Here is a 12,293-nt window from a genome sequence, read left to right as displayed (position 1 = left end):
TAAAGCTTATAAAAGTGATTTCATATAGAAATCACAAAAGAGATTAAAATGAAAATTAGAACGCATACTGCTGATGATCTTCAGTCTGGAAAGTTATCTCCTCCTTACCTAACAAAAGGATGTTTGTGGAACAAAAAAACCCACCATGTTCTGCCTTGATGTTTCTCAGACTGTAATCAAAATCTCTCCATTTCCACCTAACCCCAGTTCTCCCATCAAACTCACAGGTGATACAAATCGTAATCCAAGAACATCTAAGGATCTTTGGCTAAGAAAGACTTGTTCATCGAGTTATAAGATATCCAACTTTTTGTTTGTTCATCTACCTCCAAAAGATGATTAGCATCTGTAACAGAATTTATCATTAGGACAATTTATGCCTAATCCTAATGCCCAGAGCAGAATTTGTCAACCTGGAAATGTGCAGAACTCCAGCATGTCTTCCTTGTATAATTAAGATAGGAGGCAAAATAAATTTAAAAAAGGGAGAGGGGAGGTAAATTACATGCATTTTTGTTTATCTTACGAAACCATGATGTAAATTCCTTGTTATACTTTTCTACCAAACTTACAGAAACAGGGAAATAAAAATATTACTACTTACTTTCTAAGATTGTTGAGAACCATGATGTTTGCATACATATAATATAAATAATAGCTATATGGAGGATTTTTTCCACTAATCCAAGTATCAGGATGGGGGCTCCTTTCAGAGAACATGTGATCACTATGTTTTGATTCATCATCCACACTATCAAACCCTGTCACCTAAGAATTCAATGAAAACAGATTTTTGTATGAATAATGTATGTATGCTTTTCTGAATTATCTAACTTAATTGCTACAAATTAAAATTTAAACTGCCGATGATCATAAGGTCCCAAATCCTTTTTGAAATATTTCTGGGAGTTAGATGGCATATACATGATGGTGATAATGATGCAAGCCATTATGGGGTAACCATCATAAGGTGATTAATTTGCATCTCCATAATTATGTATGAAGGCATCCTACTTTTGTTATTGTCCTTTACCATGTTGTTGGTACTACATAACCTAATGCTTTCTTAAAACTACTACACAAAATAACTTTTGATCGGTTATCTCTTGAAAATTAAATGAATGTTCACACATATATACAAATGAATATAAGCATAAGCTAAAAGAAAGAGTGCACTGGATAATCTGGCACTATATTTTAGAATGCAGACTAAAATTGTTGGCACCATCTAGAGGCCAAAAGACACTGTTGTGTATTCAACATTTCCGTAACAAGAATCAAAGCAGTTAAATATTTGTTCTTTTCTTTTACGTAAATTAAAATCTGAAACTCTCATCACAGGAAAGATAGGAAGAAGGTAGCTTTTCTTAAATGTTATAAAATTCAGAACCAACAATCATGAACTACAACGATCCCTTCTTCTAAATAAACAAACAAAATAGGAGTGTTGTGGTGAAGAATAACAGGCAGATAATCTAAAGTGGTAAAGGTGTTTTGTGGGAATCTGAGCTCTAACAACAAGAACTCACAACTCTGCTGTGGGATTCAAATGGAGGGGACTATGAGACTTGTATGCTGGGGCAATCAAAATTATGTTATCATGATTCCAATGAATGCACATATTTGAATCTAAAGGCACTCCATTTCCAAGACTATTGAAAAATCTACTGAGGAAATAAATAAAAATATTGCCAAAATCCTAATAGTAATGCAAGATCAAAAATCAAACTTCACATAGAATCTTGTATGAATCACATTCCAGGCTCCACTTCTTTGTGAATATGATAAGCTGGAGTCTTTGTAAATTGTCCGATATTCCTTCTCTAATGTAGTACACACAGATAGGAGTCCTAAGAATAAGAGCTGGGCATTAATCTTTCAATTGAAGCAGGGAATCAATAGCTGTGTGAGAAAAGTATACATGTGTTGCTATGTTGCTGGTGCACTGAAAGTTTACTAGAGCTGGCTGTTGCCTTTCTTAAGAAATTATTATGGTGAATCTGGGCAATACTTCATTCCTGGACATCCCAATCTCCCTGAGGCTGTAACATATTTATTTTTCAAAAGATTAGATTTACTTATAAAATGTCCCCCTTTTCAAGATGGATTTAGTTGCTTCTTCAAAGAGGGATAGTTATATTTAAATTAACTAGATCCAGACCTTCTATCTCAGGGATGTCCAACTCACGTCGTCACGCGATGTATCACGACTTTCCCCCCCATTTGGCCGTGGGTGTGGTCAATACGTGATGCATTCGGCCCACGAGCCGGGTGTTTCACAGCCCTGTTCTATGTCCTGGCAATATTTAATGGAGCTCTGCTGGTTCCCAGCTGCACAGTTTCAATTTGCACAGTATATATACAAATATTTGTAGGGAGGCAAGAATAAGAAAGAAGAGTGGTATCTCGGTTTCCTAACCTTACTCTCTCATAATTTTTCAAACTTTTGACTGATATTCAAGCCAAATTAGATTAATACATTGAAAGTCTCTGGGTTGCTTGCAGAATACATGTGTGTGATATTTCACCTGATAGTTACTGATCTGTTATGTCCCTTTCATTTCAGGCCATAACTGAAAATCAAGTATATGTGGTTATACACATATATTCCATTGTAGCTGATGGATTTGATAGTATATCACTTGTTCACCTTGCAGGGGATTATTATTATAATTCTCCAAATCTGGGCAATTCTATAACAGAACAAGGTATTGCCCATTTTACAGACCCAGCAATAACCAATTAATTATAAATTCTGATTGGGATCAGTCAGTGGTAATTTCCCCCCAGGTCTTAGAAAGATGTAGAATTTGCTTCTGAGAGAAGATGGTACTAAATCTTCCAGGAATCTGAGCATGCTTGTTAAATAAAAAAGCAGGTGTTTGGTATCCTAGCACTTCTTATCAGCAATACCTGTAGGGACTTTAAGCTGGAAGGAGTAGAGGAGCATTGCTTGTGCCAAATACTGGACTAACTGGTTCATCATCTGGGTTAACTGGTCCAATTTGCAACTTGCTGTGATATCTCAGCAAGATATTAGCAACCTATTTCAGGGTCACTGAGGCTACCAGACAACTTCTGCCCCAGCTTTCTTCCTTTAGAATTGGGAGTAATGAGATGGGGAATTTTATTAGTTTCCTGCTAATAATTAAACTACTTACATTACAAATAATATTAAACAGTGTGTGGGTATAAGATATATCTAAAGTGAGGTATAAAAAATTATTATAACCCCACCATATACAGAATGAACTATTTTGAGCCTTTAGCTCTATATTTCCAAATTTAAATCCTGTAGCCAGAATAAGTGCCTTGATTAAAAAGCAATTCCTATTGTATTTTGCAGGATTAGCAGATATTTACAGAACAAATTTGTTCAGATTTTACTCTGTCTAGATATTTCCCCAATATCTTGTAATTTTCTTTTATCATAAAATTACTTAAAAGATTATAATTATTTCTCATCCCCACTTTTAGATTTCCCATTCTGGTTTGATATTAAGTAGTTAATTTTCTCAATTAACATGAGAATCCCAATTTATCATGCAGGGAGTTTGTTATTTGTAAATACTGAAACCAAACAAAGTTTCTTTCACCTGTCTAGACATCAATTTTAACTCTAGTCAGTAATTATTCATTTAATATCATACCATACTATAGATTCATATTTTTATTTCTCCGTTTAGAAAAGCACATTTCCATTTGTTGATACTGAACTCCTTATTTATTAAGATGCTAGCAGATTTAATTTGAGCTTAAAAATGTCTTCTTTTATGCCAGATTTTGAATTTTTTTAGAATTAATTCCTGTTCAACCAAACTCTCCTTTACATCAAAAGGAGAGCCAGTTAATATACTCTATCCATCCAAACTGAAATATATGGGAAGAATTAAATTAACTGCACAGTCCCTCAGTAAATTAGAATAAGACAATTCTATTTTAACAATATATTCCAAAGCTCTATGCAAGGGATTGGTGCATTTTTCACTAAAAATCTTAGTTCGCTTTCCTCTATCTGGCTTTTAAGATTTCATGTTACTGCCCAAACATTTTAAGCCTATTTTTGAAGTTTGAACTTGTTTCTGAAAACACATAAAAGAAGACTGCAGAGTGATACTAGATACATGCAGTCTAGAACAGTCAAATACTTACAAATTTAAGAAAAAGATGTAATTCTTTATGATCCAAGGGGTTGATGGTTGCTTCAAAGAGAGGTAAGAATATGTTTTCCAGCATTTTCGCAAAGTTAGGCAGAATATTTTTTTCCCTAAATATATCACTGGAGGGGAAACAAATATTTGAATATTTTTATTGTGCTTACTTGGGATATGCTCTACTTCAGGAATAAGTATTCTTGTTCAAGCTTGCCTCCCCCGCCAAAGATATCAGTTGAATTTTGGCTGCAAAAACCCCTAAGCAACCTTAGTTCAATCACTTTAAAGTACACAACAAAAAACCAAAATAATACTTGAATAATGTAACATAAAAATGCTCTGAATATTCTAGCTTTACCCTTCAAATAATATTATTATTTAATAACATATTATGATGTTACTGCTAACCATCACTAATCTTTAATTTAAATGGGAAAAAATTGATAAAAGTGTACTTTTCATATCAATCCCATTCCTATGCAAACAGAGACCTTCAACAAAATCCTAGGGTCATTTCTGCAAGACATTGAATATGGTTATTTATATACCATATTTATTAGATCAATTTATATAGCTGTCCAATCAAAGTACAGCTCAGAGCATCATACAAATTAAAAACATCAAATAGTAATAAAAACATTAAATAAAACATATTGGGCCAGAGACAATTTCAAAACAATCAGAAACAAGAAGCAATCAACAAAACAATCAAGATAGGCACAAATCCTCCTATCTCTGTGCCCCGGGGGGAGGAAAACAGTATGCAAGGTAAGGCGATCCAAATGTCATTGGGAAATCATAGGGGAAATGTAGCAACAGAGAAAGCACATCTCTTGCGTTCCTCAAGATGACATGGCTTAAGTAATAGAACTGGAAGATGCCCAACCTGACAGATGTATCAGATACATAAAAGTAATTATAGATGGGGAGCTTCATATACAACCAATTCCTATGCAACAAAAGGCTTTGTATGTAATAACTAACACCTTAGGTTGCACCCTAAAGCCTACTTGCAACCCATGCGATTCATGAAACAGTGATATTACATAGGAAAACCCAAATACTCCTATAACTATACACAGGACCAGCTAAACCTTCTCTATGATCTTTAAGGACAGGCCCAAAGGGAGTGCATTGCAGTCATCCAAACAATAGGTCATCAAGGCTTGAGTGACCATGAGTAGGGCAGTAATGGATAGGGCAGTAGGGCTGCACAAGGTAGATTTGTGCAAAGACCACCTGAGCCATAGCTGCCACTTGTCCTTTGAGCAAGAGCTATATTGGCAATCCCAAATTGCAACAACCTGCTTGTTCTCCGAATTTCCTACATAAGTCATTTTTGCAATATTTGTGGAAGCAACTGAATAACAAGGGCAATTTAAATATAGGAAGGAAGAGAGTTTGGAGATGCATCTTTGCTTCCCGTGCACATTAGAGGTCATCAAATTATGGAAGCAACCTGCTAAGATGCTGCTAGTTTTGTGCTAATCTCCCAGGTTTAACATACCCGAAAGGAAGGGAAGGAGGAAGTAAGCCATATCATCTCTTCTAAAATGCAAACTTCCTGGTACCACCCATTTTAGAAATGCCATGTCACTGCCTTGCCTTCTTTAGTCCTTTTATCTCCCAAATCATTGTGGTTTCCAAAGTATTGTCCTCAACAGCTTTTTAAAGCAACATATTTGGTTCTTACATGCAAATTAATTGAAGCTGTCGAACTCTCCAGATGGCCTCACACAATATAGTGTGGTAACAGTCATGGTGCAAGATTATTTACTTAACCACATTGTGGTAACATTTCCTCATTGTTGCAAGGAAATTTTAAACCTCAACTCTCTGTTAAAGAACTGGAAAAAAGAGAAATGAAACTGTTTCCAATAATGCATTATTTATTATTTTACTTACTAGATTCTTGGGACCTGAATAATCCAGCGCATGTGAGGTGAATAAACTTTGTGCCTTATGAACCATTTAGCCAAATTCTGCCATTCATCTGCGGAACGCCCATAAATAGACAGCCGAGGTTCTGTGTACTGATATTTACTTTCTTCTAGTTCACGGGCAACTTCCTATTCAAAATAAGCCATTATTACTTTTCTGTTTAGAGCAAACACATTTCATCAAAAAGTCTTACATTCAGAGCCTAACTTAGAAACACACCTACTGACAATTAATCACAGTGCATTTTGTATTCCACACCTCAAATTCCCCAAGTGTTTGCAGACCTAATGATGCCACTTAGGATAGTTTTTTAATTTTGCAAGTTATAGAACTCCCTGCCATATAATATTGTTTGAAACACAGTGTTTGAAACTCTATATACTTCAGAATTCTCCTGTTGCAAGTGTCATGAAATGTAGAAATGTGAGCAATATGGGAAAGGCCTTTAAATTTGTTCCTATATATATTTCTAAACTTTGTTAAGAAAGAATTAATCTCTCCACCATAGAAACCTAATTGGAAGTGGTGAGGAACTCATCTCTCTTAGCCATGGATATCAAGGGTTTTGCTGAAATCTGACTGGGGGGAGAGGAGGAACACAGACCATATTATTAGCTACAGATTTTGTATCCTGCTTAACATGCACCCCAATCATGAATCTATGAATGAAGAATTATTCCACCTGTATTACCAGATGACCACTAGATGGTGACAAGGAGATCCAGAAACTGCATTATATTGCTCTATACCAGAGGTCTCCAACTTTAAGACTTTTGGACTTCAACTCCAAGAATTCTCCAGCCTTCTGGGAGTTAAAAGTCCACAAGTCTTAAAGTACAAGTTTGGGGACCCCTGTTCTATACTCTGCATAACAAACCAAGTTAATAGTTGATTGCATCTGTAACTGTGAAACCACAGACCAAGCTTTTTGAGACTCGCAAATTCAATCAATGTGATCAGTGTTAACAATAAAAGTAAGCACCAGGACACGAAACTATACTGAGTACTTTCCATTACATTATCCAGGATCTATTTGTTGTTTGGCTACCTTTTAAAAAATCAGAATAAATCTCATCTAGTCAGTATGATATATCCTTTGTTTATAAACAAGGCAGCATAATTCAGTATCCCTTATCAATAAAAGCACTTAAGTATAGGAAGATGCCATCAAGTCCTTCAATGTAGGAGTCCCATTTAAAGCATTCTGTAGAGGCATCCACAAAACCCAGTGCTTTCATCAAAATAACCAAAGCAGCCTTGAACCATTGCAACACAGGTCCACTCCTTTCACAGGTGCCTGCAATATCGTGATATGTGTATAAAAAGGGCAGAATTGTGTCGTGAGGTGTGATGCTACTTACCCCTCCTTGACTGTCCTTGCTGATGTATCTGTCCCAAAATAATGGCTATCCAATTCATCCAGGGCAGTAGTTCATTAGGTTAGGACACTAGGCTGATGATCAACAGGCTCGTGTTCAAGACCCAGTTACTGCTGTGAGACGGGATGAGCTCCCATCACACACTGTAGCTGCTGCCAACCCAACACTTCAAAAATCAAGCGACTGTGAGTAAATAAATGGGTACCACTTCAGTGGACAATTTAATGGGGATATAAAAGGAATCCCCAACTTGCCATCCCCTGGGCAATGGTGATCTCGCTGTTCAACCCTAAATAACTTTGGCACTCCCCACTTGATTGTAGTAGCAATATCCAGTGAAGGGGACTCCTCACCTCTTTGGATAATTGATTAGATCTAATCTTTTTTCCTGCATCAATTTGGACATGATACTCCTATTCTTCAGGCACAGTTGATGTGGTGCCTCCATGACCTGAACAAATAGGCATTGTAGGAAACCACCCCGCTCAGCAGTGCCTACCAACAATGAGCTATCAAATTCAAAACCCATTAGCCACAAACCATATGGATTCCAATTAAGAGTAATAAAACACATGAGATTGAAGTCATCCCATCTTCGTTTTACTCTACACATACTCTTTCATTTTGTAATAAATGTCATCCTCATAATTAACAGCATCTCTGTTAATTAATATTAAACAGATATGCTGCTAATTATGTGAATTGAAATAGCATTCATGTAATTATTATTATATTCAGTCTGGTTTTCCTAATGATTCAGGATGTCCAATTTTGTCTTCTAATTGCACTTACGAATGTCCACAAATTTATGCAAGAAAGCATTTCAGCAATCCATAATTCACAGAAAAAAGACATACATTTTCACTGTTGAAAATGAGATCTAAATGGGCTTAATCTCTAAAGACTAACATCAAAATAATTTTGAAGAACTGAACAGATTAGTCGGATAATTTCAAATCATTTATTGGGTAATATATTGCTTTGGGTAATACTTTTATACTAGAATAATATAAAATGGTGTATTATTTAAACTTTATAAACATTTTATGTATGATTTATATATATTGTATGTATGTGTACATCATTTCCCTCTATTCAAATATTTACAGTGGATCAAGGATGTCCTTTGATTGCAATCCCATGCACATTAACCCTAATTTATGCACAAAGAATGCAAAAATCAATTTATATTAATGCTGAATTGTATTTCTCTTTCAAATAAAAGCATTTAAGAATAAAAACATTTAACATTTAAAAACATTTAAAATCCTTAGATATCCTCAGGTATCTAGAGATCAATACAATTGGATTAGAAAGCTTATTTTCATAATTAAAAATATTTCATTATTATCTACAACAATGGAAAAAATACGTGAGAAATTCATCAGTCAGAATAGTTCACATTAAGATATGCGGGTAAGTGGTCTATGCAAGACACCAGCTGATGGCATATTTATAGGATTAAACTTTTGGAACAGAAACGTTCAGGGAAAAAATGACTTTAAAAAGCACTAATGGAAGACAGTCAAGGAGTATATGATAATTTGGGCAAAAAATGTGGGCCACAGTATTGAATTAGATAAGTGGGAACATATTTGGGAAATAAATTACAAACTAACTTTGTCAGCCTCGTACAAAGAGAATCTCTATAAAATGGTGTATCATTGGCACTTGCCACCTGCGAGACTGGCTAAGATGTTCCTGAACCTCTCCCCAAACTTTTGGAAGTGTAACTGCGTCCAGGGTACATACTTCCATATGTGGTGGACATGTCCATATGCTCAGAAGTTTTGGAAAAATATCAAAAACTGGATTCTACATATAACTAAACAAGAAGTAAAACTTGAACCCAAAACCTTTTTGCTGGGTATGATGGACTCAAAAATAGAAAAAAAAAACATCAATATTTAATCTTGCAAATTATAACAGCAGCCAGAATAAGTTATGCTCAAAACTGGAAAGTCTCTATTGTCCCTTCAGAGGAGATAGTCATTAAAAAAATTCACGAGTGTGCAGAGATGGAGAGCCTAACCAAATTACTAAAAAACAACAAAGACAGTGAATACTACAAAGCTTGGAACTGTTGGTAAGAATGTTGGTTAAAGAAAAAGCACCATTTGACAACTGAATCAGTTATGAAACTATGAAGGACGTGCATTTAATTATAAAGTATTCTGTGAAATTAAAACATTAAAGGAACAAAGAAGGTATTGTAACAAGGTAGATCACATCAATGTTATGGGGTAAAAGAAAAAAAGAAAAGAAAAATGTAACCAATGCTCAATACCTGCTGCAAAATGTATATATGCATATATATTTGTTTATATGTTTGTTTGTTTCTTTTTAAATGTTCTAAATATATGAAACTTAAATAAATTTTATTTTATTTTTTTAAAAAAAAGCACTAATGGAAGAATTAGATAAAGCTTCAAAGCCTTTTAACAACGGACCAGTATCTAGGATGAATTATTATTCTGGTTTCTATACTGCTTCCTTCATAAATACTCTGAGCAGTTAATAACAAATACATAGTAGAGTAAAAACAAACAATGTACAGTAACTGATATGCCACATAACTGGGGTAGATGGTCTTCATTCGAGTCCAAAATGTTTCAAAAGAGGTACATTTTTACAGCTCTTTGAAAATATTATCAGGAAGGAGTGGTTTAAATATCAAGGGCTAGCTACTCCAGAGTAGGACAGCCATCATAGGAAAAGCTTATCAATGGGGTCCCTGAAGATGGCATCCTCTCAGGGGTAAGTGAGTCTCCTTTCCTGGAGAAATTCAACCCAGGGTGGACAATCTCAGACATATCCACAAAACCTTGAACTATGAAAGATTTAAAAGTGACATCTGAGACTTGAATTTCATCCAGAAATTGACTGGCAGCTCCCACATTAGAGGTTTTACACAGGCAAATCAATTCAATACTGAAAAGTTGGGAAAGACTCAGGAAACTCAGTATGTTAAGAAAATCTAACAAAGGCATTAGATTGAGCAAAAAGGAATACAAGGGCCTTCAGAAAAACAAATATCTACATAAATTGAATTCTTGTTTCATTGTATATATCTTTGGTTGTTAGTAACCTATTTAAAATGGTTACATGATGACATGTTCCTACAGAGCTTTTTGTCCATTGTAACTTCATGGACTAAAATCTTTCAGAGCAGGTGTAACATCTCCTGATTTTATTCTACAAAAAGAACTCACATTCTAATTAGATTTACTGGATGGCTTTGGACCAGAACAAATAAATATATAATGCTCACGCTCTCTCAGCCCTAGGAAGAAGGCAATGGAAAGTCACTTCCGAAAAACTTGCCAAGAAGAGTTCAGGGATGTATCTAGGGCAGGGGTGTCAAAGTCAAGGCCCAAGGGCCAGATCCAGCCCGCAAGGTGCTTAGACCTGGCCAGGGGCTGCCCTGGAAACAGTGAAGGACAAGCCCATGGTGCCTCTGCTGGCGAAAATGGAGCTCATTTTCACTGGCACAGGGTTGGAGGAAGCTGTCGCAGTCAAAAACAGAGCTCGGGAGCCCGTTTTCGCTGGCAGAACACTCGGGCCACTATAGGTGTGCTCGACATAAGAGATGTTGAGTTGGCCACACCCACCCTGGCCCACACAAGGTCAAACACAGCCCTGATGGGGCCCTCAATGATATCAAATTTGACACACCTGGTCTAGGGCTAGGCAGTCACCAGGAATCAACATTAACTTGAAAGACACTCAAGCTAAGGCATGATTGGTTGAAAAGATGCTTACCTTCACCATCCGAGCAAAATATTCACCACCAAGATAGTTTTCTGTTTTCAAGTACAAGTCCCTCAACTCACTTGCACCTACAGGATTGTATTTGGAGTTAAATTTATCAAACCGGTGAAATGTCTGACGATCCTAAGAAAAGCAGGGGTTAAAATGTATATTTGTTATATTTTTAGATTGATATTATTGACTGCTGGATATTACTTTCAGTAACTCACATATTCATAATGGTTTTTTTTTAATACAAAATATGAATCTACAAAAAGGTAATTTGAGTTCAGACTATAAAAAAACATGAGTTTGTCAACCAAAAGTTTCTTTCTCTTTCCATGGCTGGGCAATTTAGGAAACCTTGATAATTATTCTGATGTGATCTTTATTTAAAATGAACTTACTGCATGGACATCTAGTGAGTCTACAGTGAGGTCATAGGGATCCATGTGTAGGCTTTCAAACACCTGCTTCAAAGTCAGCTTCTTGTCTTTTCTTTCCCCAACTATCCTGTTGGGTTCCGTTTGATAAGTGTGCTTAATGAACCTCAGTAGATGTTTCTGATTCATGCAGGCAGCAGCATGGATGTGGGTATCAACCTGAAATAATAAAAAAGTAGCAATTTTCCTCAGCTGAAGCTATTTTACTACTATCTCTGTGACACAAACTTAAGTTAAAGACATTACAGATAATAATTGAGTCTCAAATTTCTATCGCTAAGGAAGGTAATTGTTAAGTAAGTTTTGTCCCATTTCTTGCCACAGATGTTAAGTGAATCACTGCAGTCATTAAGTTAGTAACACATTGTTAAGTGAATCTGGCTTCCCTATGGGCTCTGCTTGTTTGAAAGTCACAAAAGGTGATCGATCACGTAATCCCATAATCTATTCCAAATGTCATGAGTCGGTGTCTGAATTTTGATCATGTGACCATGGAGATGCTGCAACAGTTATAAGAGTGAAAAATGGTCATTAGTCACTTTTTTCAGTGCTGCTGTAACTTCAACAATCACTAAATGAATGGCTATAAGTTGAGAATTATTTGTAGTTTGTTAATGTGCTACTGT

General features: G+C 35.7%; 1 protein-coding gene across 9 annotated transcripts in view; it reads right to left on the bottom strand.

Annotated features, from left to right (window-relative positions):
• The window catches only part of AMPD3 (adenosine monophosphate deaminase 3), a 45,516-nt gene that overhangs the window by 9,103 nt on the left and 24,120 nt on the right, over positions 1 to 12,293 (bottom strand). For all 9 annotated transcript variants that reach the window (XM_087921100.1, XM_087921103.1, XM_087921099.1 and 6 more), the window contains 5 exons: positions 11,632 to 11,826; positions 11,237 to 11,368; positions 6,060 to 6,223; positions 4,153 to 4,279; positions 605 to 768 (listed from right to left, as the gene is read on the bottom strand). In XM_087921100.1, coding sequence (XP_087777226.1) covers positions 605 to 768; positions 4,153 to 4,279; positions 6,060 to 6,223; positions 11,237 to 11,368; positions 11,632 to 11,826 — 782 coding nt within the window. The remainder of the gene's footprint in view (positions 1 to 604; positions 769 to 4,152; positions 4,280 to 6,059; positions 6,224 to 11,236; positions 11,369 to 11,631; positions 11,827 to 12,293) is intronic.

The sequence above is a fragment of the Pseudonaja textilis genome, chromosome 1 (assembly GCF_049901715.1).
Source record: "Pseudonaja textilis isolate UNSWEBS1 chromosome 1, rPseTex1.2, whole genome shotgun sequence".
In the NCBI taxonomy this organism is placed as follows: domain Eukaryota; kingdom Metazoa; phylum Chordata; class Lepidosauria; order Squamata; family Elapidae; genus Pseudonaja; species Pseudonaja textilis.
Note: the sequence above shows the minus strand (reverse complement) of the source record. Positions and strands in the feature narration are given on the sequence as shown.